We start from the raw sequence: 27,954 nt of genomic DNA, 5'->3' as shown, positions 1-27,954 counted from the left end.
TTTACCCAAGAGAAATGAAGGTATATGTCTATACAAAGATGTGTATACAATGTTCATAGCTGCCTTATTTCTAATAGCCCCAAACGGGAAACAACCCTAATACTCATGAACAGATGAATGGATAAACAAACTGTGGTATATCCATACAATCAAATAGTCAGCAATAAAAGGAATGAACTGGATACTTCCATTAACATGAATGAGTCTCAAGTATACTGAGGGAAGAAAGCCAGATTTTAAAAGTATACCAACTATATGCTTCCACTTACATAAAATTCTAAAAAACGCAAACTAAATTATATAGAAACAGAAAGCAGCTCAGTACTTAACTGAGTATAGGGAAAGAGGAGCAGGACAGACAGGAAGTATTACGAAGGGTCACAAGGAAACTTTTGGTGGGGATAGATACATTTATTATCTTCATTATGGTAATGATGTTATCACTTGAAATATGGGCAGTTTGCTGGATGTCAAGGAAAAAAGCTTGCTGTAGCTTGACTGTCAGAGAACAGAGTAATTCCTTTTAGAGAGAAAATCCCTTTTTTAATTCAAATACCTCAAGGGGAACTTTTTTGGCTGGGAGAGATGAGCTCCCTTGGGTGGGCCTAGGGGTGGGTTGAGACTATAGAAGAGTGATTAGCTCTATGAAACAGAACAAGAGGAAATGTTCATTTTATGTAGAGTCCAGCATTCAGAGAAGAGAAGGATATGAGAAAGAAGCCTGCAGAGGAATTGGGGAGAATCCATAACCCATGTCGTCAGCAGAGCCTATGGAGAATGACAGTCAGTGAAAAATTCTCTAGGGTGGAGACAGTCCTAGAACTTTAATATCTAATATTCATATTTAAGTTGTTTCCTATTCTCCATAATCCCCGAGCCTTTAGCTCAGTCTGCTCTAGACACTGGAGTTCATGGTATTTGGGGAATCCAATAGGAAGGGACAGTTCTGTAATCAGACAAAACAGAGACAGAGACACAGAGAAAGGCAATAGCTACAGGAATTGTGACATCAACGAAGATGAGTAGAAGCAAACCGGAGGCAGGAATAAGAGGTGTAACTGGAAGATATAAGCCTTCCATTCAGGAATGTTGAAATTTTAGTGCAAGAGAGAGGCCTCTCTGCAGTATGTGGGATGGGGAACTGAATCGTTTTTATCTGAGTATTAACGGAAAGAATGACTCCAGCCCAGTCAACTCTATGAAAGGCCACTCTAGACCATGTGAGCTGTCACAGAGGTGACTCAGGAGGAACCACGCTATAGACAGTGATGTGAATGGCACCCCCTGGAAGAGCCCCTGTGCTGTTCATGCATCCTTATATTTTAGGTCAATCCCCAAACCATTCTGACGTCCTAAATTATCAATAGCCTACCTTCTCACTATCTTTCTTTCATATATATATATATATATATATATATATATATATATATATATATATATATATATAAAACTGGAAGATTTTTAGCTTCATTTTCTCCCCAGCATCATGCCTTCCCTGGCTGGGAAGAAAGGAAGTCAGAAAGGAAGTCAACTCTTCTCCTAATCCTAACTGTCCCTCTTAGTTCACCCCAGAAAGGAGATACCAGATCCCTCTGTAGTTCCTGACGTGGCCCGAGTCCCACCCTTCCTCTGATAAAACATGGTCCACGAGGAGTTTCAACTGTGAAACAGCAAGAGAGAGAGAATACATCAAGATAGTGGAAGTGGAAGGAAGGGATTGTGAGAAATGCATTTCCCCCAGTTGCCATTCTTCACCCACCCACATGTCTGCACAGTCGGCTTGGGAGGACTTACAGGTTGATGTTCAAGGTGATCATATCAATAAGACAGGCCCCCTGGGACACCTTAGTGGCTCAGTGGTTGAGCATCTGTCTTGGGCTCAGGGCATGATCCTGGAGTCCTGGGATTAAGTCCACCATCAGGCTCCCCACAAAGAGCCTGCTTCTCCCTCTGCCTGTGTCTCTGCCTCTCTCTGTCTCTCTCATGAATAAATAAATAAAATCTTTTAAAAAATTAAAATTAAAAATAAGACAGGCTGCCTAACAGTAGCAACAATCATAATACAACTACTCACACATACAAGTGGCTCATAGCTTATCCCTGTGTCCACGTATTTAGGTTGTGCAGTTTGCATAACCTTGTTAGGCTGTTATACTAGATCCTCCATTCTTACATGAGAGAATTGAAGTTCAGAAAGATGGAATACCACGCCTGATTCTTCTGAGTCCAAACCATACTGTCTCTCTGCCATCTAAGATGCTAGCCCTAATTAAGTGCCACACATAGTAGGACATTTCGATCGTTATTAACCTAGACCCTGAGGGGGAGACTCCCAATGTGGGGAGTCCATGAACTTCTTTGGGACTTATTTTCAATCACCTCTAATTTAAATTTAGCATTTCCTTCCATTTTGAATGTGGGCAACAAACCATAGTAGTGGCAGCAGCACCTGGGATTTTGTTTTCAGGAGAAACCATGGACATCTTCATATCTGTGTTATATTATTGCAAATGTCTCAAAATACTGTTTACACTCATCAGGATTTCAGAATTACAATTGTTATTAGGTTCCTGGTGCATCTCATTACAGTGCATTAAAAAAATAAGTACACATGTTAATCACCACTTTAATAATTGTAATTCAATACCATTGATTTCCTTTGTACTCCTATGTATTTTTAGGCATTTAGAAGCATCATGAGGGGCACCTGGGTGGCAGAGTTGGTTGGGCGGCTGACTTCAGTTTTGGCTCAGGTCATCATCTTGGGGTCATGAGATTGAGCCCCACATCAGGCTCCACACTCAGCATGGCGTCTGCTCAAGATTCTCTCTCCCTCTCCCTCTGCCCACCCTTCCACCATGCACGGTCTCTCTCTCTCATAAATAAATAAATAAATAAATAAATAAATAAATAAATAAATCTCTTTTAAAAAGCGGCATTATAAGAAAGAATCTATAGGTTCTGCACGATTACCAAAGGGGTTTATGGTGCATGTGTACATATATGTGCATGTATACACATGCACACACTCACACTCCCACACAAGAGTTCCTGACCTAAAGGATGGTCAGGAATTGTGTTCTCCTCTTGTTCTTGTTCACCATATTGTATTGCAGGTATTTATGTGTCTTTCCTTCCTTGTTAGCATGTGAATTCTAATAAAGCAGGAGTGGTATCTTCTATTCCTTTGGATCCTCAGCCCCTAGAACAGAGCTTGGCATTCACTGAGCAATCATTTATAGAATGTCTAATGTGTATAAGGCTCAGGTCCCATTGGGGAAAGCTAAAAAATGAAAGGACTCAAAGGAGAGTAATAAATTCATTCACATACTTGTTTGAGGATTCATTCATTTATCCATTTAGAGAATTATCTAATGGCTATTCAATGCCAGCCACTGGGGTAGCCTCTGGGGAAAACAGGAAAGATAAGATCCAAGTCCTTATTCTCATAGAGCACCCATTCCAGCTAATGAGAAGAAAACAAGATTTCTGAAGACAGACAAATGGGAATGAGGTCATGTGTTCTGGAGAGTCAGAGTCATGGGGAAAATCTAGTTCTTAAATCTATCAGCTCTTTTTAACTAAGAGGTGACTGAGAGAAACTAACCACAGGGTAGAAAATATTGACTAAGATGCCCTTCCTAAGGGGAAAAGTCTGAGGTCCAGAGGAGGACAGTTTACCTTGTCGGTGTGATTGCTGGTGTTGCCTAGTAAACTATGAAGTTAGCCTTCCATGGCCCCTGGTGTTTCAGGGGCTGGCCTGTCCAAAGACAGCAAGATGGATGTGTGCTCCCTCTGCAGTTCTGTTCTGATTCAAAGATTCTATGATGCTATCAATTAGTCAGAATGTGCAAGGTTGCTTAGATACCTTGGAGGTTCTTTTTCTTGTAAAAGATCAGAGCTAGGTGAACTCCTCAAACCTGCCAAACACGTGGTAAAAGACCAGGTGTGGGACAATGTGGTGGCACGACTGCCTGCATCTCTGGGCCAAATCACCCATCCAGGCAGAAGGGCAAAGAGAGAGACTTTCAGCAGAACCAGGAGGAACAGGGACTGGGGGCTGGGCATGTCTTCCTGAGGAGAGATAAGGACAATAAGGTTTGGGACTAAGACAAAATCTGATAAGGGAAAATATTTCCCTGAAGAAATATAACTTCAATATAAAAAAGATAAATTTAATAAATCCATACAACATCTCCCCAGAGAAGTATAACCTTAAAATTTTAAAAAAAAATCATTTTGCTAAATCTAGGACCCATCCACAACAGTATCTCTCTACATGCTTACAGAATGTACAAAAAACTATTTCCTAGGGAACCTCAGCTCTTCATCTGCCCCCAGCCCCAGCCAGTCCCTCTCTTAGGCTCCCTGAGCCTCCTCCATTCTGTCTGTCTAAACATCCTGCTTCAACAAATGGTGACAATTATCACAAGGAATTAAGTACATAAATCAAAATAAAATTAATCTGGGTGATCTGGGATATTATTCTTTTCACTCTGTAGCCCATGATAATGGCCTCTACTTTTTTCCAAAGAAAATTTCTTGGAACACTTCATTTTTCAATCATGCCTCCATCCAGTAAGTGTTTAATAAGAAACAGCATAGTCCTGGGTTCACTGGAGCAACACAAAAATGCATTTAACAAAGGGCTTTCAGTCTATTAGGCCAGAGGAGAAACACAGGTAAACTCTGTGACAAGGTAGGAAGTCACAGGTGGTTTGGGCTAATGGGATGGGTGGATAGAGAAAAAGAGAGGACATTCACTGGGGAAATGGTCGGGGACAGCCCAATTCCACTTAGTTCTGGAGGGGTAGAAGGCAGGCTAATGGGCATGTGGGGAGGGCTGAGTTCCAGTGACATAGAAGTCAGCTTGGAAGTCAAAAGGACCTCCAGTCAACTTTAGCTGTTCAAAAGCAAGAGCTATAGGATCATGAGGTAAATGCCTAGTCATGGAGAGTATTTGCTCAAATGAGATTTGGATAAACTGGTAAGGTATTAGAGAAGATACTCCATATATTTCCCCTTGCTGTTGGGAAGAACTTTGGCTAGAGTGATCCCTCAGAAACTTCTGTGTCCCTTAATCCACTAGCAGAGCATGAAGTCAGCAAGCAAGCCTCCCAAATGAAATATCGATACCTCATGCAAAGATTCTTAGGAAATCAAATATTTTTTATTCAATTACTGGATTTCGTATACCTAACAGTCCTTAAAACAACTATCCACAGCAGCCACACGAACCACGTGTAAAATGAAAGCAGGTGCCCCAAACAGCACCCCTCCCCATCACACACACATACTGAAAAACAAAATCTCACAGGTGCTTACATAACTCACTTTAAGCATGAAAAGATTCTTGCAGGGCTGCCTGGCAACCAACCCTTCTTCATCTTGGGGCCGATAGTCCAAAGTCTTTGTTGTCTTTTCATGTTCTAAGTCAGGGTGATGTGGTATGGACAAGTTAGAGTAGATCTCCAGTTTATTACATGAGTCTCTATCTTTCTCAAATGTGGAGTCACAAGAGAGGACCCAACCTACTACAAGCAATGGCTAAAGCATCCCAGTGGGGAGCTCAGCCAGCCAGGCCACGTGGGCAGATTGTGTATATGTTTCCAAGTCCAACAGCCACAGGACCAAAAGCCATAGAGAATGAACAGCCCAGGCCTCAACCGAACAATTTGCTAAAAGCGGAATCTCTCGGGTCCAATTGCTTTGATTTTACAAATTAGCCCATCTTTGACCCAAATATGCCAACCAGAGATGTCATTTAATGCCCCTGAAAACCACATTGAGTAACAAAATGCTAAGAGTACCCAAGAACACGGGGTTCTCTTTCGGCCATTCAGAATGTGAAGTCAGCTAGAAGCTTGCCTGTTGGTCCCTGACCAACTCATCTGCCGGAGGAAAGGCTGGTCGGTATCCAAGGCACGTCCGGCCCAACCCCGAGGGAGTTCCTAGTTCTCCTTCTGTGCCTGCTGTAACCTCTTGGCCACAGCAGTGATCAGAGCGGCTCCCTTTCCACTCCCATCTTCTGACAGCATGAGCGTCACATCACATCGAGGTGCTAGTTCTTTCACGGTTTCCTGCAATATCCGAGAAAAGCTATAAAGAGAGAGAGAGAGAAGCATCATCACCACTTACATATGGGACTAACATATTTCTGAATGATTCCAATCTGGTTTGCTCCTTCCGGCTTGCTTCTTAAGACTCTAGAAGAGCTTCCTAAACTGCTTCCTAAATAGCTGTTTTAATTGTACCTTTTATTGAGCAACTACAAATGCCAGAGACTATACTAGGTGTTTTACATACATAATATACATACAGTCAAAGTGTAATAAACAACAGCTTAAAAACAATTATTAGTGAATCCCTGGGTGGCTCAGTTGGCTCAGGTCATGGTCTCAAGGTCATGAGATCAAGCCCCCATCAGGCTCTGCTCTCAGTACAGAGTCTGTTTGTCCTTCTCGCTCCCCCTTGGCTCATCCCCCTACTGGCTCGCTCTCTCGCTCATTCTTAAATAAATAAAATATTTTTTAAAACAAAAAAGAAATGATCATGTGGCTTTTGTGCCTTGGTCAAGTCTTGGTTTAAGAAGAAACTTATAGGAACCACATCAAAAATAAGTTATTCCAAAGGGAAAAACAAGAAAAGACACAGTCCATTCTTTTGGATAGTCATCTGCACAAGAGCTAACGATTAAGGATTACAATAACAGGATGTTCATGTATGTGTTTCAGTATGACTGAAATTTTTATAAGCTTGTTAATATTTTTCCTCTTCACCAAAACAAAATGTTAAATATTGAATAAAAATAATAGCTTTCAAAAAATAACAATAGCTTTAATCATTGACTTTTTTGTGATGTGCCATGCACTCTATAGATACTGTTTAACTGAGTCCTCATGACAACTTCTGAGGTAGGTAAGATCTTTGTCATCATTTTATAGATTTCGAACTGAGGCTCAAAGAAGGTAAGAAACTAGCCCTAGGTCTCACAGCTTCTAAGTGGTGGAGCCAGAATTCAAAGTCACATTAATCCTTCTGTCTACTGACTCTGAGCTAAGAAAGTTATAACCAGTTCATACTTGACAAATGCTCTGTGCTGTGCAAAATATTCAGTTCGCATTACTTCCCCGTGAGGTCAGGTGTGAATACATTACTAATAATCACTTGTATTCATTGCCCTGTGAGGCAGAGATTATTACTGCCTAGAGAAACATGGCTTTCAGAGAGGACGGCCAACACTCCTACATGCTGACCACTCAGAAACAGAGCCCCAAGGGCTCACATCTTATCTGTTAGATTCAATGGGATCCATATTTGGCCTTGGAGCCCTCCCATTCCCACCTCTCTGGGGCACTCACTGTGGGTGCAGCTTGTACAGGGTGCCATCCACTCCCACAGTGATCTTCAGGTATTCAAGCCCCTGGTCTTCCCTCTTCTTCTCCACGACAGCAGCCAGGCCTGCACCGTAGAGCTGGGCCGCCCGCCGGGACACAGCTCCGCACACCTCCTTCACCACAATGCTGTCCTCACATGTGCTGTCTAGGCCAAGCTGTTGCAGGATACTCCTGACCTGGAGGAGGGCTAGCCGATCGCTGCAGGCAAGCAGAGCGGGACATCAGAACCTGGGGCCCTGGAACCTGCTCAGCATGGCTCACAGTACCCCCTATCCTCAGAAGCCTTAGGAGGAAGGAGGAAAAGATGATCCAGGCAACAGTTGAGTTAGAGCAGAATGCCAAAGAAGCCAGGACTCAAGAAAGCCTGACACACACCCCTGGAAGTCCCACCATCTTTAAAAATGAAAGTATGAGGACCGTTAGTGTTAGGCATGTACAAATCTATTATCTCACTAGAAACTATTATTAGATTTGGCAACCAACACATCAGGTGTGCATTTTCAGGAGAGGAATCTGAGGTTCAGAATGCTAGAGACTTACCCACAGACAGCAGAGAGCAGGGACCCAAGCACACGCCTTCTTACACCAAGTACCTCCACCTCCCCCACTGAGCAGGCCAGCTCTCCCTGCTCTGGCCCCATTCAACTAGAAGCCAACTTTCCTTCTATTTAGCTTCTTCTGATTTTCTGCTTTCTCTTCCCAGCTAGACTACATGCTCTTTGAGAGTAAGGCTGTATTCTCAACAGTAGCCAACATAGGGCTGTGTGCACTCAATGGGGAAGTGAATATAACAATGTACAATCAGCCCCTTAGTGAGCAGGAACCAGCCCCTGGAACCACAAGCACATGAGCACATGGCAGAGGAGCACCGGTCATGGATACAGGCTGGCCTTGAGTCTAGACACTCATCTCATGGTGAACTCTCAGGCTCTGACTCCTAAGTGAAACAATGTAAAATTATATCCCTGGCTGTCTCAGGGAATACTTAGGGAAGAAGAATGTTATCAGGGAGAAAAACTGTGGGATGCCTCTGTGGCTTAGCGGTTGGGCATCTGCCTTTGGCCCAAGGCGTGATCCCGGGTGCAGGGATCAAGTCCCACATTGGGCTCTCTGCGGGGAGCCTGCTTCTCCCTCTGCCTGTGTCTCTGCCTCTCTCTGTGTGTCTCTCATGAATAAATAAAATCTTAAAAAAAAAAAAGGGAGAAAAACTGAGAAATAACCTGTTGGCTAGATAGAGGATTCATCAGGTAAGTAAACAGTGGTGTAGTCAGATAATGGAATCCTTTATAGACCCTAAGATGAGTTTGCATGAGAATATTTAATGCTATGGCAAATATTCATTATGTAGTAAGTGAAAAAATAGATTATAAAATACTATGTGCCATATGATCTTGGTTTTTATTTTTGTTTTGGGGTTTTTTTTTTGTATTTTTTTATTGGAGTTCTATTGGTTTTTATTTTTGAATGTTTGTCTTTGTTAAGAAAAAAAATCAGAGCAGAAGGAAATCTATTCAGATACTGGTAGGATTACCAGTAGTTACTACTTTCTTCTTTTTGCTTGTTTTGTTTTGTTTTGTTTTAATTTAATTTATCTCTACACCCAACATGGGGCTCAAACTCATGACCCGGAGATCAAGAGTCACATGCTCTTTGACTGAGCCAGCCTTGTGCCCCTTCCTTTTGCTTATGAATGAGTAATATTTGTATAGGATGAAAAAAAAAGTGGATTTTTTTTTCAGTGTGTAAGATAATAAAACCTGAAATTCCTTCCACAGTCTATCCTGTCACAGTTTACCTAGTTCTTACACATACATTGCCTTAGTTGACCCTGGGGTTGATCACTAGGGTTAAGCAGTAGACCATTTATCTTCTATAAGGAAAGAAATTGTTGTCCATAGAGGTAAAGCAACTTGCCTCAGGTCACACAGCATAAGCCATCTTAAACTCAAGCTCGGAGACTGTAAATCCAGGATTCCCCCCGGCAATCCCTGTTGAATCCATTGGACAATGTGCTTTGAAATGGGACACAGTCAGCATAGCACTTACCATTCCCAACTGGCACTACATTGGATATGATTTTCTTTTTATTCCATAAAGTTTAAAAATAAATAAGATACCTAGAAACAGGAAATCAAAGCATCCAAAGCAGATATCTTTTGTGTAGCAGAAGTAAAGACTTCTGGAGGCATATAGGTTCTGCTAACTTTCTCTTGTCCAAAAACATCCTCCTTTGTATTCAGCGGGGAAAAAAAGCAAGGCAAACATGGTCAATCTGCTCATCTCTCATACATGAGGAAGAAACCATTTGCTTTGCCCCCACAGCAAAAGAGGATCCCTCTGGTCATCAGAGGTGATGATTATTAAATTACACTTTTGAATCCAATGGATTGAAGCCAGACAAAAAAAAAAGGATGCTGGATATTTGCTTAACAACCCTTCAAAAACACAAAATTGCTGCTGCTGCTACTGAATCTATCACCATCTCCTTAGACAGCAAGATCTACTCTGCAAAAGTCCATCTGATTTCTCTCATTAAGTACACTACTTTCGGTTTTAAAGAATTTTCCTTTTTTCTCAAAGTGATTTCTGGCTCCTGGCATCAAGCCATAGAGACCAGTAAAATTAAATGAATGAATGCAAATTGACAGAAATTCCAAATACAAAGTCTCTGATAGGAACCAGTGCTGGTAGGAAAAGCAGTGAAACTGACACATTTGTGGTGATGGAAACTGGAACTATCTTTTTAAAAGAGTGTCCATAGGGAAATGCTTCTACTTCTAAGGAAATAATTTGTGAGATGCAAAGGAAAACACAAAAAGAATAATTATGGTGTTACTGAGAATTGCAGAAATTCATAAATTATAAGCTAGACGTCTTATACTAACGGGAAAGTTTAGCAAATTACAGTATAGCAATATAACATAACATTACACAGCCATTTAAAATGATAATTCTACCAAAGAGTCGAGATGGGTAAGTTTCTCTTTCTAGAAGTATTCCAGCTAAAAAATGCAGGAGTGTTAGCATTAACCTGGCATTGTTTTACAATCACAGATGGAGGCAATGAGCATCAATGACTGCTAACATCATAAAAGACAAACAGACAGTTCAATGCCACCTATGAAATATTCTTGTCCAAACTTCAACACTGAATCTAACCAGGCATCTGGGTCTTCCTCTGAGTTTGCAAGAAATACAAGGGAGAGGAAAATGCTAAATGCTATAACCAGCAAAATCTAGAACACAGGAAACTTCTAGGATAAAATGACAGTTTCTTCATCAAATGTATCCCAAAGGGCAACAAGAGGAGAAGTCTATACATTAAAAGAGATTTTTAAAAGACATATCACCAAATGCGTGGAATGGACCTTGTTTGGATATTGTTACAAACAAATGAACTGTAAAAAACATATTTTTAGGCAATCTGGAAAATAGAAACACTGGCAGGATATTTTGAGATTAAGGTTTATCATTAACTATTTTAGGTGTGGTGATGAAAATATGTTCATTTTTTATTGTTTTTGAGGATTTTTTAGGTTTTTTTTTCAAATTTTTATTTAAATTCTAGTTAACATATAGTGTAATAATATTGGTTTCAGGAGTAGAAGGTTATTTTTTTTAAAGAAATAATACTTTAGCAATACAACTTAAAATATTTATAGATACACTGACACAAAATGTGAGATTTGTTTCAAATTAATCCAATTTGGGGGTGGGGAAAGCAGGAGTATATTGACGGACCGAGTTTGGCCACAAGTTGACCATTGTTGAAGGTGGTGATGCAAACGTTAGATTCATTTTACCATTCCCTCTACTCCTATATATGCTTAAGAAAAAAAAAAAACCTTGGAATTGTAACTGAAAATTATCATGTTCAAACACTAAATAAACAATATGCAGAATGATATGTGTGGTATGATTGCAATTATGAAAATATGTTTACACACATTTAAAAACTTGAAAGGGAATATACAAAAATCGAAACAACTATATTTAATCCTGAGCTTATGGGTTATTTTTTAAGAGAGTTTTCTTTCATATTACGGACACATCATCTTTTTAGGAACAAAGAAGGATCATTTTTTAGCCTCAGCTAACTGCTGTGTAACACTTTAGGCACCTGAGGGCCCAGGAACACAGCTGGCCCTTTGGCTGTGTGCTGTGGTCCTGATGCAGCTAGAGAGACAGAGCAACTCTAGGAGGAAACCCTTTACCCAGTCAGGTCCTTTACTGGTTTTATTTCTAAATCTCAAGTCTGCTGCTGGACCCCCACTTTACAGCAGCACATCCCAATCAGGGCCTCCCACACTGAGCTGGTGAACTTGATCACACATCACCTTTCAATCTGAGACAGGAATTTGGTTTCAAAGATGCCCCTGGTCCGGAGACGCTCTGAAATCTGCCCACGGAAGAGAAGACCCTGCTTGGTCAGGTCAATCAGGATCTGCCGCACAATTTCCCCCAGATACATCCCGCTGGTCATCTTCTCATATCTGTTTAGAGAACAGAGATAAGATCGGTAACAGCAGGAAAATCAACACTGGTAAGTGGTTTACCAAAGGACCATGGGTCTGGGTATGGAAGGTATGCCACTGGCATCCAACAACAACCTGGTTTGGAGTGGTTCAGAGTGGGCAGTAGACCTAGAGAAATGCAATGCAGAGGTCTACATGAAGTGAGAAAGCCAGTCTTTGGAGCCCTGTTGACCAGGAAGAAGCTAGGTCCCAGAAATGCCCCATACTAGCTGCAGGAACAAACATTGTAAGCCATCATCTATAAAACAGGGAGCAAAATCCTGACCCCACAAAAGTATTGGGATGCCAGCATCTAGTACACAGCAGGCACTAAGTGAAATCAAGTCCCTTTCTAGGTCCCAAAGCCAGTTCTCCTTGTCTTTGTGTTATAAATCTCGTTGACTAGATTCTCCTTGGCTTTGTATTTGAAGAAATCTGTTCCATTTGAGATTCTGCTCCATGAAATAATATACTTACACTGCACACACCAGGGGTTCTTTAAAAATTTGGAAGGAAGCCAAGCCACCCTTTCTACCAGGTTATGAGCTCTATGAGGGAAGGAACAAGAGGAAAAGGGGCTTTGTAACCAACAGGTACTGACCAGGCACTCTGCACAGGCCTGTGTGACAGTGTTAGTAACAATGACAAGTTGGACTGCCACTGCCTTCAGGGTCAAGTGGAAGCTGTGCCTGAGACTTGTGTACTGGACTTTTATTTGCTTCACTGCTCAGGACCTCCTCAGTCTAAGGAACCAACACTCAGGCAATGGTGACAGCAAAGCAGATTCAAATGGGCTGCCCCCATTAAACTCTCACTCTAAAAATGTGAGCCTCCAGTGGATTCAGATACAAAAGTAAGTCAGAAGACACTTGCCCTTGGAGAAGAGCCATGATTACTTGAATGTCCCAACTTGGGATTCAGAGATAAGGTTCCTTCTTTTTGGAGCAACCCCTGGTTCAGCTGGGCTTCCCACAACTCACCTTCCTGCCATCCACAAAGACTAGTGCCAGGGCAGCCCAGATCCTGGAGACTCAGGATCGAGTCCCACGTCAGGCTCCCTGCATGGAACCTGCTTCTCCCTCTGTCTGTGTGTCTCTGCGCCTCTCTCTCTCTCTCTCTCTCTCTCTCTCTCTGTGTGTGTGTGTGTGTGTGTGTGTGTGTGTGTCTCATGAATAAATAAATAAAATATTAAAAAAAAAAAAAAGACTAGTGCCAAAGGAAGACCAAGGACTATTAAGGCTGGTCCTGGCCTTGCCCGAGTATCTTCCTGAACAGGGTACTCGGGTTCAGTTATCAAGCATCTGTGGCCTACATATCTCATTACATTTCCTATCTGTTTAACTTCTGCACTGGGATGTCATCATCATGATAAATCTATGTTTTCATTTTATTTTATGTATTGAGACATTGAGTTTCATTGTGACAAAGTCCATATACCCTGAGACTAAAACATTTATAATCTAGTCCTTTATAGAAAAAGTTTGACAACACCTGCTGTCACAGATGGGCCTGGTTTCATTATCAATTCCTAGCATGCTATCCCTTTCTCTTTTACTCAAGAAGCTAGATGAGAACACAAGTGAAAATGTACTCAATTTTTTAAAAAAGAATCATTCATTGTTTTCACTATTTTTAATATGGCTAGACATTGGAATCTACCTCCCAAGTGATTGTAACCCATGGTGGGATATGACATCATGATTGAGAACCAGTACTCCCATCCATCACCTGCTGCCAGTTCCCCACCCCCTGGTAGCTAGCTTTGGAAAGGCTGAGGATCTTGATTTCTAAACTGGATCTAGCAGAAGCCCATCATGAGAGGACTCACTAAGTCAGTGTGCCCCTGTTCTGTGACACTTGGCCCACAGTGAATGGACTTTGGGACAGTCTCTGAATCACTTCCAAAGCCACCAGTAGATCTTATGGTACCTTATGGTAATCAGAAAAAAGCACCCCTTCTTTCTCCTTGCTGGAAACTTGTCCTATATTTTGCTTTTGTTCCAATAAGACACTTCACTGACCTCCGATGAAGAGTTGTAATAAAAATACAAAGCTATAGCATCTTTGAGGCAAATATAGTATCCCCCACCCTGGTCTGATAAAGTCATACACTGCACAATCTACATTAATATACACATCCACCCTCCTCACCTCTGTTTGCCAGGGTTCAAGGACCCCTCATCCACCTTTTCATCATATTGGGTCCGGATGTCATCTATGCAGCCATTATCTCCAAATCCTCCCCACTCGGTGTTAATGCACATCTTTCCTTCGTCCCCTTCCACCAGTTCGATGTTCCTCATCTCTTCCATATAGCACATGTTGCTGCCTGTTCCTAAAAGAAATCATAAAAGGACTTTAGTCTTCAAAAGATATCACCAGGTCCTAAAGAGGCAGAGTAGTGCTGGAGAGGAACTTAGGCTTGGAGTCAGATACGACTGGCTGTGAATTCCAGCTTTAACTAGGTGACTATAGAGACAAGTATCTCATCTTTAACTAGGTGACTGACTATAGAGACAAGTATCTCATCTTTAGAGGTCCAATTTCTTCATCTGTAAAAAGGAAATAATACCTGCCTTATAGATTTGTTAAAAAGAAAACAATGATATGATGTTCACAAGATCCCTCCACCTAGCAAATGGTGCCTGAGAAAACACCATTCTCCTCCTCCTCACCACCATCGCATTACATCATCATCACATCATCATCCTCATCATTTACTATTAGGCTATAGGTACACAAAGTGAGCTCCCAAGTAGTCACAGCAGCCCGAGCTAAAAGGGATCATGAGGAATTATCCAGCCTCGGGAGAAGTAAACATTGGCGTCCATAGGCCACCTACTTTGTCCTTTGCCCCGACTTTATCTCAGAACTATCCTTGGTACAGCAGTGCAGACACCTATTAAATTCAAACAAGTCTCACCCCTTTGCCTTCCTAATTCTCGCCTGACCTCTCCCACAGATGAGGAAACTCAAATCTAGACAAAGTAACCTGTCCATAGTCATAAAATGGGTAAGACTTACAGTGAGATGAAACTTCTTAGCTGGCATTGGAGGCATCTCACTATATCCCCATCTCCTTGTTCTACCCACTGCTCACCTTCAGGAAGCCTAGACAGACAGCTAGAACAATTTTTCCAGGTTCTGTCATTACTAACTTGTGCCGGTCACTTGGAATGCCTATTGTCTCCATCTTTACCTGTTCAAATCACATCCATCCCCTCATCAATGAGAGAGTCAACTCCCTGAAATCCACTCTTGCCCTTAATCACTGCCAGACTTCTCCCAAAGCCCCCTCAAATGGCTAAATCATGTGTCAGGCCACTCCCTTCTCTTCTAGGTTCTTTCCAACTCTTCCCCATCATGTGCACCCATGGCCAGAAGAGGTCTGCTAACAGAGGAGGTATACACTGGAGCTGCATGAAAATCAGACCCAAGCCAACAGTGGTCTCTTTCTACCCTGGATAATCTGCCCCTAATTTGGAAATCTCCTCTTTCTATGTCATTCTCCTTCCTCAACAAAAGGACAACATTGGCTTAGGACCCTTAAGGAGAAAGATATTAAGTAAACATTTAGAAATTAGGAGACCTGAAATCCTAATCTTAACTTCATCTCTGTCTTGGATAAAGTTGGCTTTAGAGCCTCTGTGTAATGGAAAAATGCTCCACCCAACCCCTCCCCCCACCCCCAGTCCTGCACTATGTTAAAAGGAAACCACCAAAAGATCAGATGAGAGCAGTCTAATGGGACATGCCTGACCTCTTACCTGCAATCAGGCCTATCTCACAATTAGGATCTTCATGGCCACAGGTCATCATGGTCCCCACTGTATCATTCACAACTGCAACTATGTCTAAGTCAAACTCCTGCAAAGGAAGCAGCCATGCCAAATAGGCTCAGGAGGGGCATATCAACCCAAAGTGCATGGAGGCCAGAGTCATGGGGCTGGGCACAGGATGTCAGAGCAAAGGGGCCTGGGAGAAGGGGCAAGGTCAGGTATGAGCCTCAACACCATAACATACATTTCTCCTCTTGATGGCTTCCCTGAGCATGTCCACCACATCTTCCCCTTCACAATCAGTGGCCTTGAAGCCTTTGGTCCACTCAATGAGTGTTCCCTGCAAGAAAGAAGGAGAAATTCATTTGAGCAATAATTTCCCAGGACCACTACCCAACCTCATCATCAAATAGTCTGTGTCAGTAGCTAGTCAAATGTATGTGCTTTCGACTGCTCCATCTCTGCAGCCCTAACACTGGGCCCAGAGGTATCACAGAGCATGATGCCCAGACAAGGTCTGTTGCTGAGTGGAATAACTATAGCAATTCATATTCATCAAGGGTCAGCTTGTGTTCCCTGGCCATGACTGCACAGAACAAAAGCCTGGATCACAGTCAATCTATGTCTAATTCAGCCAAGGACAGATTAAGATGTGATTAAAGATAAGAGCTACAAAATGTTCATCAAAGCATGGTTCCACAGTGAAAAACTAGAGACATCCTGTCGTTCCAATATCATAGATCTATTATCTTGTGTATCAATATAGGTAATGTTAAACAGTCATAAAAAATCATGCTGTAAGAGAACATTGAATATTAGAGAAAGATGTTCACCATACACTGTAAAGTGAACATATATTAAACAAATGTAGATGGCGAATTACACTATTATTCTTTTAAAAACACGCACGCATGTACATGCACATATACATACTCATATCTAGAAAAGGTCTGGAACAATGCCCGCACCAAGAAGTTGGCAGTGGTCCTCTCTAGGTACAAGATTAAGGGTGCCTTCTGGTCTTTTCTTTTTGTGTGCCCATATTTTCTAGTTTTCCTAAAGTTAGCATGTATAATTTTTATATCAAGAAAAAGTATTTTTCATTTTTAAAAGAAAGACCAAGATGACACTATTGGCCAGATGGAGGAGTTAATCCAGTCTCAGACTCCACAGTCTAGAGCTGGGGTGGGGGGAGGGCAGGTCAAGCTGGTGCATGTAGGCCAGGAGAGCTCCTGGGATAGGTAGGAAAGGGGGCTAGCGGCTCCAGCAGCAGTGCCCCCACCCCCGTGGGCTAGATGGCCATCTCACCCTGAGGCCCTCAGCCCTGGTCTGCCTCTTTCTCTCCACAGTCCTTGGGAAGTTCAGGTCCCTTGTTCTTTCCCTGGTGGATAGATGTAGAACACTAGAGATTCTCCCCTAGTTGAAAAGTCTTTCTTCTTAGTTGCAATTACACAAAAAATCATATTTTTTAAGTCTTTTTTCTCCCTAGCCCTCAGTGGCTTTGCTCCCAGCTGTCCACTTGTCTCCCCATCCCTCTCAACTGTGTATCCATGAACCTGTCAGAACTTCTGGGAGAGGCCTAGAGACCCAGTGTCCTGGATCAGGAAGAGCAGCTGTGCCTTGGTGCTCATTGATCTTTGGGGACTGTGGACAGCTGTATGTGGCTGCCTTCCCGAATGGTGTATTAATTTTTAATGGCAGCACTCATATAATGTGTAGCCCTTATAAAAAATTAAACTGTTACTGATAAGGGCCAAGTGCCTTTTAACTTCCCATTCCCCCAACTTGAGAGGTAACCTCTACTATCAGGCTAATATGATTCCCTCCAGACCTTTGTCTCTCCATTTACATATATTTTTAAATAAATAAATTTACACAGTGTATAGATGACTGTGATTTGGTTTCCCCACTTAATAACATATTTTCTAGACCTTTCCAGGTCAGTTAATACGGATCTGCCACAATCTTCCCCTGAGCAGAATAGTCCTCAAATATAATTGCATAGAAATAAAAAATACCTATGAAATATAAGTACTATTTTTATCCTCATTTTTCAAATGAGGAGACCAAGGTCCAGAGCTGTTAAATAATTTGTCCACGATCACCAAGTGAGTAAGTGGAGAAGCCAAGATTCGGTGTGCTTCGAACCCATGCTCTTAACTACTGTGCTCACTCTGTGGCCTCCCAGTCAACTAGGCAATGTCTGTGAAGCACTTGGAATAGTGTCCAGCACCAAGCAAGCATGTGCCTGGTAAACGCAAATCAAGTAATTAATTCCACATGATTTCTATGCCAGAGTTTCTTTAGTCATCCTCCACTGCCATGTGAATGATTTTTAATGTTTCATTATTAAAAAGGGCTGCCATAGTGAACATTTTTTTCACTCCTGCTTGGCACATGTTGAGAAATGGAATCTTGAGAAATGGATCTTCTGGCTCTTAGCATTCTGACACATTTAATTTTAAGAGAGCTAGCCGTATTACCAGACTTGTGATCCCCTCTCTCCCCATTCTCTGAATAATTAGGGTGGGGAAGGACTGCTGCCATGTATGTTTCCATGGTGTTCTCAGAGCCCTGAAGAAATCTGTTCCAGTTCTGTACCAACCCATCAGATGAGACTCATGTGGCTCAATTTTCTCATAGGAAAAATGAAATGGGATAGAAAAGAGTGTGTTACATATAATAAGAATATTATTTATTGATTTTTTTGTTTTAATTATATATGTAGGTGTACCGTGTATTTTAGCCAAAATGGTTCAATGACACAGGTTCTGGGTCCTGGTCTCCCCAAGGGCAAAGTGAAAGAGCCTGCGCTCTCAGGCCTGTGTCCTACACTAGAACCCTCCAATGCTATTTATAGATGTGGCATCGTGGACAACTAACTTAACTTCTCTGTGCCTCTGTTTTTCTTAACTACAATGTGGCAATTAAAAATAGTATACACACATACAATGAGCTATTATTCAGTCTTTAAAAGGAAGGAAATTCTGACACGTGTTACAGTATGGACGAACCTTAAGGACATTATGCTAAGTGGAATAAGCCAGTCACAAACGGACAAATACTGTATGATTCCGGTTAGGTAGGGGAACCCAAAATAGTAAAATTCATAGAGCTGGAAAGTAGATGTTGGGGGGATATCAGGGGTAGGGAGATGGGCAAATGCAAGTTACTATTCATGGGTATAGAGTTTCAGTTTGGGAAGATAAAAATGTTTGGAAGATGGATAGTGGTGATGGTTTCATGATGATGAGAGTGTACTTAGTGTCATAGAACTGTACACTTAAAAATGGTTAAAGTAATAGCCAATTTATGTTCTTTCTATTTTACCATAATTTTAAAAATGGTTAAAAGTAAAACAATACAAAAATAGTATGTACATCATGGGGACATCAAGTGGATTAGAATAAATCTTAACAAATCTTTGGTGCCGTTCTTATTATCGTTAGCTCTCTGGTTGACTTTTTGTGTTGACCATAGTTTTCCCTATAAATTAAAAAGTGGTGTTCTGGGGGCCCTTGGGTGGCTCAGTTGGTGAAGCATCCGCCTTCGGCTCAGGTCATGATCACAGGGTCCTGGGATCGAGCCCTGCATCGGGCTCCCTGCTCAGCCAGAAACCCCCTCTCCCTCTGCCTGCCACTCCCCCTGCTCATGCTCTCTCTCACTCTTGCTCTCTCACTCTCTCTCTAAAAATAAATAAAATATATTTTTAAAAAGTGGTGTTTTGCTTTTAGTGATGTTCTGTTCCCGCCCTGTAAACCTGATTGTCAGAGAGAGTGTGTGTGCTCCATTCTCCACAAGCTGGTGAATGGTCTTTTTATCCAAGAATTCCAAGGAAGACTTTGTGATATGTGTTTCTAAATTATTATGAAGGGTTTATTCAAATTATTATCCATGATGGTCTTCAATGTCAACTAAGTAAGTGTTCATTTGTTCATGTGATATATTTGTCGTCTGATTCCTTCTGACGCACCAGTAAGCTTTCTCTCAAGAGTAACAGCCTGCCACCTATTGTGTTTCCCTGTTTGCACTGGCCCCATGGGAAGACACAGGCATTACTGCTGCCTAAGAGCTTCAACTGGCTTTTCTGGTCGTTACCTCTTTATATGTCTCCATAACGTGATTGAATCTCTCGTTTAACAGGACTCTTGTGCATGTGTCCCTTTATTATATACTGCTCAAAATCTTTTGTGAATCCAAAAAATAACAATGAAAATGGAACATAATAAAGAGATAATATTAAATGGTTCAAATTCTTGATTACATTTTCCCAACTGCCCTGAACCTGAGACCCGTAAATAAGGAAATAAACAGTGACCCAGAGGTACCATGAGATTCCTCTGCTGGAGGAAGGAAGCACATCAGGCTTTCTGGAAACCTGCTGGGCTGTCTTACCTTGTCAATGCTCGTCTGCCTGCAGGGAAATGAGAATGTGAAGCCCAAAGGCAGTTGGACTCCCTTGAGGCCCATGTAGTCCAGGAAGTCAGCGATGCACTGCACGATGTGGTCAAATAGCTGCGGGGAAACAGTGGTAGTCATACCTGGCCAGCAGTGATACAGGGTGGCAGGCTGGCTCCCCCAGGCACAGAACTCCCCAGCCCAGCATGTACCTCCTCACCGGTGCCCTGCATGATCTCCAAGGGGATGGCAAAGATCTTGTTGTACATTCGCACCGACCTCCGTCCACTTCTGATCTTTACCAGGAGGACCCGGAAGTTGGTTCCCCCCAGATCCAGGGCAAGGAACTTTCCTTTCTCTGTGGTGGAGAAAGTGGGAGCTGCATTCCACCAGCATGCACAGAACAGGGACTCATATGGAAGCATTGATAGGAAAGAGGAGCACAGAGGGCTGGGAGAAGAATCAAGGCTCAGAAATGTCAGGGGCAGAAAGCAAGAGCCAAGCCCCAGGAGAAGAGAGGCAGGGAAGTAGACAGGAGACAAGCAGACAAGTCCAAGTATCCAGATGGCAGCTCCAGGGGACAAACCCGGGTCTTCTGTCTGCCAATAGTGTGAGGTACATGCCATGTTCTCAATCACACAGACACACACGGGTGACATCACTTAGGTATTCTTCTACTGCCTGGGATCAACCAAGATGAATAGAATTCATCTTCTACCCCACGCCCCCTCTCTCCATTATAGACATGAATCCAGGGCTTTTAAAACTAAAACCCTAACTTATTGGAGGTGTCTTGGTGGGAGCTCTGTGTACGGCCCACCTGTGCCATCTGGCATCCCGCAGACGTAGGTGGGCAGCATCTTGACTGTGGCCATGAGGTGGGTGTCCCTTTTTAGTCCATACTCGAACTCCCTCCGCATCTTGCCCTGCACATCCATAAGCTGCTCTCGAGTCAGCTGGAACAAAGCCAGCACCTTGTCAATCTGCTTCCTTTGGGCCTGCACCCGGGAGGCCACCGCTGTCACCATGGCAGCTCCCTTGGTGCTGCCACTCTCTGACAAGAGGAAGCGGACGTCGCAGTTCGGAACCAGCCTCCTTACCACCTTGTGCAGGCGTTTGGGATATCTGAAGGCAGGGGCAATGGCAAAATAGATAACAGTCATAAAGGCCCAGGCCTGGCTAACGGAAACAGACACAGGGGTAACAGTGGGATGGGGGTTCTGGGGAACCTTGCTGGGCTGGGTTCACCCCTCTGGTTGCTGGATGGTGGGAGGGCAGGGGGGTGACTGAGGGTAGGGACTAGGGCAGTGAGGGTAGCAGAAAGGACTCTTGGAGGCTCAAAGAGGTAGCTATTTGATCACTAATATTTCACTCAGTAGGGCATGTCCATTCATAATGGCTGAGCATCGTCTGCATCCAAAGGGGAAGGGTCCTTTCTACAGCTCTTTCCAGTGTGTACCTCCCTGGCTTAAAATACCACCTCTATTAGCCAGAGGGGCTCTCACACTCCGTCCTTCTGGGAAATCTTCATTTCCTTGTATTTTCCTACCAGTATCCTTCCTGAGAACTTGGCAACCTCTGCCATTCGGATTTTTCCCCATGTAACTAAATGTATTTTACTTTCCCATCTTACCACATAGTAGGTAATAATAGGCAGATAGATGGATGGGTAGATGGACAGGTGGCTAAATATGTGGATGGATGCCCTTCTAGTCAGGCAACTGGGTTTAGCAGAATATTTCTTTAAGAATGATCTCCCCAAAGCAACCTAGCCAGCTAGATGAATACAATCTCTCTTTCCCCTATAAGCTCAGAACTAAGAGGAAATGGTTGGTCCCAGCAACACAGAGAAAGCAGCATAGCTTGGAGAGATCACTGGGTCTCTGTTCCAGAAAGCCTTATTAGTTGGGGGGGTGGGCTGGCAGGCAGCACTCACTGAGGGTGTATCTTGTAGAGTGTGCCGTCCATGCCCACTGTGGTCCGGAGCCGCTCCAGCTTCTTGTTCTCCCGGAGGCGTGTCAGGATGGCTGCCAGGGCTGCTGCACAGAGATTGGCTGAACGGAAAGAGACGATGGTGCAGACATGCTGGACCGCAATGCAGTCAGCCTCCGAAGGCTCCAAGCCCAGGTCTGTCAGGATCTCTCTTGTATTGGCAAGGCCCTCTTTATACCTGGCCAGGGGACAGGAATGAGAGGACCACATTTCTCCATCCCATGGAAGTCCCCTCAGAGAACCATTTTCTCACCTCTCAGGATTGTGAAAATAAATAAACTGGCACATAGTAATATAATAATGATAACCATATCAACAATGATCATAGCAGCCACCATTTATCAAGCACTCACTATGTGCCAGGCACTTGTCTAAAGCTTTGAGAGGCATAGAGAGGGCTACTTGTCCACAGTCACATAGCTAGTAATTACAAGGGTCAGGATTTGAATTTAGGCAGTTAGATCACAAAACCCATCCTTTTAACCACCCTGTTCTCTTCTGCCTTTCAAAGAAACTCAGTCCCTGCCATGCTCTGCACAAACAGACTCTAGGAGTCTGATGCCACTCTGTAAAGCTCAGAATCTAAACTGATTACAAAGCTCAGGGCAACACCTGGGTTTCTAAGCCAGAGGAATAGGACCCCAAGTAGACTGGAGCCAGCTGCCTTTATCAGCCATCTCTCCACTGCAGAGACCTCTGTGTGGGGCCTCAATCACTAAAGCCAAGGCCAATTCCCAACAATACCAGATAGAGAAGGCTCTTGCTATAGTAGGAATTCTTAACTTAGATTCCATGCATGGGTTTAATGGGTCTGAGGATGCCCTAATATTGTAAGCAAAATGGAGTACAAATGTGCATTTTTGTAGTAAAAGGTCCAGAACTTGATTGAATTTGATCCTCAAAGAAGTTTGTGACTCTAAAAAAAAGTTTTAAGTTACCATTTTGGGGGAGGAGGAATACAGCAAAATAGAAGAAAGGAACAGACCACCAACCGCAGATTCCCTGGCTGATGAAACCGACAAGAAGCCACATCTGAGTTACAGTAGGCATTGCTAACTCACCTAAAGCTAGGCCCAGGTCTGAAGCTGTCTTGGTGAATATCTGGATGGACCTGGCCCCTTTTGCCATGCAACTACCATGAGCACACCACGCCTTGGCTACCCACCCTAACCCTCTGCAGAGTCAAGGGGAAAGGCACCCAGCCAGCAGCTTACTTTTCCATGGCAGCCACATGCCGTGTTTCAATCTTGCCCTTAGTGTGGAGAGCAGAGGATTTCTTGCCACCAAACAGGAGACCTGCCTTGGCCATCTTCAGCAATACAATCCTGACAAGTTCACCCAGGTACAGGCCACTGATCATCTTCTCAAACCTATGATTTGGTGAATAGATCAGTAGTAGTTATGGTCTTGGTTATGTAGCACCCTTTCTCAATACCCATGAACCACAGCCCATAGTCAGGACCATAAGTAATGGAAGGGCCACTCCATGGGTCAGATGGTCTCAGTCCCCATCCCAGCTTTTGGATAGGATACCTTTGGGAGCTCACTTATCCTCTCTGGGCTGCACTCCCCTCACCTATAAAAGGAGTGAACTACACTAGAGGGAGACCTAAGATTCTTTCCTGCTCATAAAGTGATTTAGTCCAAGAATCTTTATCGCAAATCACCGCTGGCTGTGGGAGGGGTACCATTCTCATATTAGGCATAAGGAATCTCGACTTCAGTGACTTCAGGTGATCCCAAGATTACCAACCACGGCATGACAAATCCAAATTTCAGATGCTTCAACTCTCACACAATGCTTCTGTCCAAGAGAGAAGGATGCTGTGTATGGGCAATGGGCTTGGATAGTCCCAGAGAGGTTCGATAATAGTATAAATGAAATATCCCACCAGGCTACCTACACCTTGACTTGTAATCTGCATCTGACAAGCACCTACTAATTGTTTCCCAGGTAAATAAGTAAATATGATTTTTATTCTCCAAATATAATAAGGCACAAAATCAAGGATAGCCTGTTTTCTAATTAGCTTTATCTGTTCCATTATAAAATGTCGTAGAACGCTGCAGAAACAGAAGACAGCCAAAAGAAATCCAGGTTGGATTTGGAGGAATGTAATTCATTTTTTAAGTGAAATGGAGAGAATGAGGGTGAAAAAGTCCAAAAAAATGGTCTTTCTTGGGCCATGACTGCTCTGTGTCACCGGTGAAAAGGGTGTGTGCCTGGTGAGCAGGTATATCCAAAGCAGAAATTTGCTTTCCGGGTATGCAGTGCTAATGTTTGAATGGTTTCTAGGAGGTATTTTAAATATTTACTCACCAGAGTTTCTTGGAAAAATGGCCAGGACTAGAAAAATGCATGATGAGCCTGAAACATCTTAGTGTGCCAGAAAATAAGAAAGTACTGAAGAGTGATTGGAACACATCGAAAAAACACAGGGACCAGCTCAAAGGGGCTTCCATTGGCCAAATGTGAAAATATTTGAGCATCAAAATAAATAACGATAGGAATAAATGATACCCATTAAATAACAGAAAGAATCCATGAGTTCATATTAGGATAAAGAGATAAATGGAGGAGATAGAAAAGCCGAGATTTAGAGTAGAATTACAAAACTAATAAACATGATGGATTTAGAATTCCATCAATGGATGCTAAAAATAGAGTGAAAGTTTAATGAGAAAGGGGATATTTACATAGTCTCAAAGTATCTCTTTACCAGATACATATTCATTATAGAAAGAATAATAACAACCTTCTGGGAGAGAAGCCTGTTGTACAGCCCCTTAGCCAAGAGATCTGAGATAACTTCACAAGGAATGGAACAAACATTGAGTGCTTCCAGATATGATGCACTGAAAAGGACACACATCCCTTCTGTGATAGTCCTGTCAAAAACACACACCAGAATCTAATCATGAGGAAACATCAGACAATTGAGGGACATTCTGTGAAATAAATGGCTTGTATCTTCAAGCTCATGAAAAACAAACAGATATTTCAGAGGATATCCAAGTTAAAAGAGGCTAAAGAGAAAGGCCACAAAATATAATGTATGATCCTGAACTGGAACCTAGACCAGGACCATTCTTTTTTCTCTTTTTATAAAGGACATTAATGGGGCAGCTAATGAATCTTGAATAAGTTCTGTAAATTAAATATTGGAACTGATTAAGTGTTAATTTCCTAATTTTGATAATTATCCTTTGGTTTTATAATAGAATATACTCTCTTGATTGCAGATAATACACTTTCAAGTATTTAGGAGTGAAAGGATATTATAATTGCAATTGCAGTCTCAAATGATTCAGAAAAGTTACTTCATTCAGATATTTTGTGTATATGTGCATATATATATATATATATATATATATATATATACACAAAAACAGAGAGAGAGTATTAGTAATGAGTTAGGGAATCTGGGTGAAGGGGGAATTTATGCCATTTTTGTAACTTTTCTGTAAGCCTGAAATTATTTAATTTTTTTAAATGCCTTTTCATTCAACAAACACTTAATGAGCTGCAAAAATATGTAAGATACTATGCACAGAAAGGAAAGAAAAAATCCGACTTGTGCTCTGGGAGCTCAGCACGTAGGCAGAGCTGAGGCACTCTCAACAGTTACTCTATTGTGGAATGAGTGTGAATGTGGAATGAGAGCCAAGAAAGACTCCCTAAGACCTAAGCTGGGAAGGCATGGCCCCAGGTGTTGTAATTAGACCTCCAAGAAAGCAGGGTGTCAGGGGAGCACTGAAAACACAAAAGAGGGACTTGCCTGAGTCCTGCTCCCTTGGGCTACACTGGTTTAGTTCTATGGTCACTCGTCCGAATGCACCAAGAGGGCAGGACCGGAGCCACCTGGTTCACAGCTGTTTGTCCCCTACCTCTGGACATGTTCCAGAAATATGGACTGAACTGGAATAGTTAGGGTTATGACTTAGGGGAGATCACTCCATGTTCTTGCCTTCACTTTTGCTGGGGTCCTCAGAAATTCCTTGTGATGAGTAACTAGTCACAACTAGAAAGTCTCCCAGGTTCAAAGTGTACCTGAGTGACTGGGTATTTACTGATGCCGATGCCCAGGTTACAGCACAAGGGGACTCACAGTTGCTTCCCAGGGTTGAGAGAGCCGAGGTCTATCTCCCGGTCGAACTCGGTACGGATATCTTCCAGAGTCCCATCATCCCCGAAGGCCCCCCACTCCGTGTTGATGCACATTCTCCCCTCGTCACCTTCCACCAGGTCAATGTTGCTCATGTCCTCCATGTAACACGCATTGGTGCCAGTACCTGAACAGGGGATCAGAGCAAATAGGCACAGACGGAAAGGCTCCCAGCTGGGCAAAGACAGAGAGAACTCTTAACTGCCTGAGAGTCCTCTGAATGTACCACAAAGTGCTTTTGATCCACTTCCCGGGCCTGGTTCTCACTGAGGGAAGCAGCTTTGGCAAGCCTGGGAGTTCATGAGGAATAAAGCTGACATATCGAGTCTACACTTCTCAGATGTTAATGGTTTGCTGTCATGAATGAGGTGGATTGTGAAGAAGTCCCTCATGAATATGCATGAAAGCTGACAAAGCACATTTACAAAGAGGATGAGTTAACCTAATCTTGTAAATTTAAAAAAAAAAATTACCAACCCACAATATTTTTTTAATCCTTTCCCTAAGCAACTTAGCCTCTTCTCTACTTGATACTAAAAATATTCTTTATTCATGGCCTGCCACAAATTATTCCTAGCAATAAGCTACATCCTTATCTTTGACAATGATTAGCTATCACATAAGAAACATTCCATTATTCAAACAAAGAATCACCCCAAGGAAATGCCTCAAACACTAGAATATTAGGGGAGTGGCTATAAAAGGGCACAGTATGTTTGGGATCTACCAGGATGATGGAAATGTTCTACCATTGGATTGTGGTTATGGTTAGGAAACTCTACATTTACTAAAAATCATTGGATTGTACACCTTAAATAACAGGGTTTTTATGGCTCAAAGCTGCTTAAAAATTATTTTTGTAAAGTATCTTCCCCTATCTAACACTCTGGTCAACAGGATTTTAAAGTCAACACGAGAAATAAAAAATAAGAGAAGCAGAATATAATGCAATACCTGGAAAAAGCTTTTCTGAGAAAAGTATGGACACAATTTAGGTGTGGCAGCCAATCTGTAGTTTACCAGACACAGCTGCTGATACACAGTGGACGGTGGCTAGAAACCATGACTGGCAAGCTCCTATCCCATTCTGAGCCGTGGAGCTCCAGAAATGGGGAGGCAGATCAACCCCCTCAGGTGTAAAGATCCTGCCCTTTGGGAAAGTCCAGCTGAGGAGAAGCATTGGAAATTACAAAAAAAGGCAATTCAGAAAGCTCTCCCCAATTGGGGGAAGGGAATGGGAAGGTGGTAGGATCTATTCAAGAACAACCAACAAATCCAATCCACTAGGCTTTATCATCCCCCACACTGCCTTCTCAGGACACCTCTGGCCAACCCCCCTCCCAGCTCAGGTGTTAAGAACCACCCACCAGACACTGCCCCTGTGCAGCAACATCCCTGATCTAGGCTCCCACCATGTCCTTCCTGCACAGGGCAATGGCCTCTTGGCTGGTCACCTTGCTTCTATTCTTGCCCCCAGTAGTCAATTCTCTTTGTCTGACACAGCCGCCAAAATGAGTTGCTTAAAAATGCACACCCCATTTATCCATCCCCCACCCAAAGTCCTCAAAGGCCTTCCTGCCTGCCTCCCCTCGGGATAAAAGCCAAAGACCTTACAATGACTGTAAGCCAAAGACCTTACAATGACTGTGTCCTGTGTCCTACACAACCTGCCCAGTCCTGTCCATCCTCTCTGACCTGAATAGCCCAC

The 27,954-nt window shown here is 42.7% G+C and overlaps 1 protein-coding gene across 1 annotated transcript in view; it reads right to left on the bottom strand.

Annotated features, from left to right (window-relative positions):
• Window positions 1-5,148: 5,148 nt before the first annotated feature.
• The window catches only part of HKDC1 (hexokinase domain containing 1), a 40,918-nt gene continuing 18,112 nt past the window's right edge, over window positions 5,149-27,954 (bottom strand). The window contains exons 7-18 of the mRNA XM_026003807.2: window positions 26,190-26,373; window positions 23,295-23,450; window positions 22,025-22,258; window positions 20,909-21,213; window positions 20,301-20,446; window positions 20,086-20,205; window positions 15,935-16,030; window positions 15,679-15,778; window positions 14,063-14,246; window positions 11,735-11,890; window positions 7,362-7,595; window positions 5,149-6,099 (exon numbers count right to left, since the gene is read on the bottom strand). Coding sequence (XP_025859592.1) covers window positions 5,952-6,099; window positions 7,362-7,595; window positions 11,735-11,890; window positions 14,063-14,246; window positions 15,679-15,778; window positions 15,935-16,030; window positions 20,086-20,205; window positions 20,301-20,446; window positions 20,909-21,213; window positions 22,025-22,258; window positions 23,295-23,450; window positions 26,190-26,373 — 2,063 coding nt within the window. The 3' untranslated portion in view covers window positions 5,149-5,951. The remainder of the gene's footprint in view (window positions 6,100-7,361; window positions 7,596-11,734; window positions 11,891-14,062; window positions 14,247-15,678; window positions 15,779-15,934; window positions 16,031-20,085; window positions 20,206-20,300; window positions 20,447-20,908; window positions 21,214-22,024; window positions 22,259-23,294; window positions 23,451-26,189; window positions 26,374-27,954) is intronic.

Source organism: Vulpes vulpes, chromosome 4 (assembly GCF_048418805.1).
Source record: "Vulpes vulpes isolate BD-2025 chromosome 4, VulVul3, whole genome shotgun sequence".
In the NCBI taxonomy this organism is placed as follows: Eukaryota; Metazoa; Chordata; class Mammalia; order Carnivora; family Canidae; genus Vulpes; species Vulpes vulpes.
Note: the sequence above shows the minus strand (reverse complement) of the source record. Positions and strands in the feature narration are given on the sequence as shown.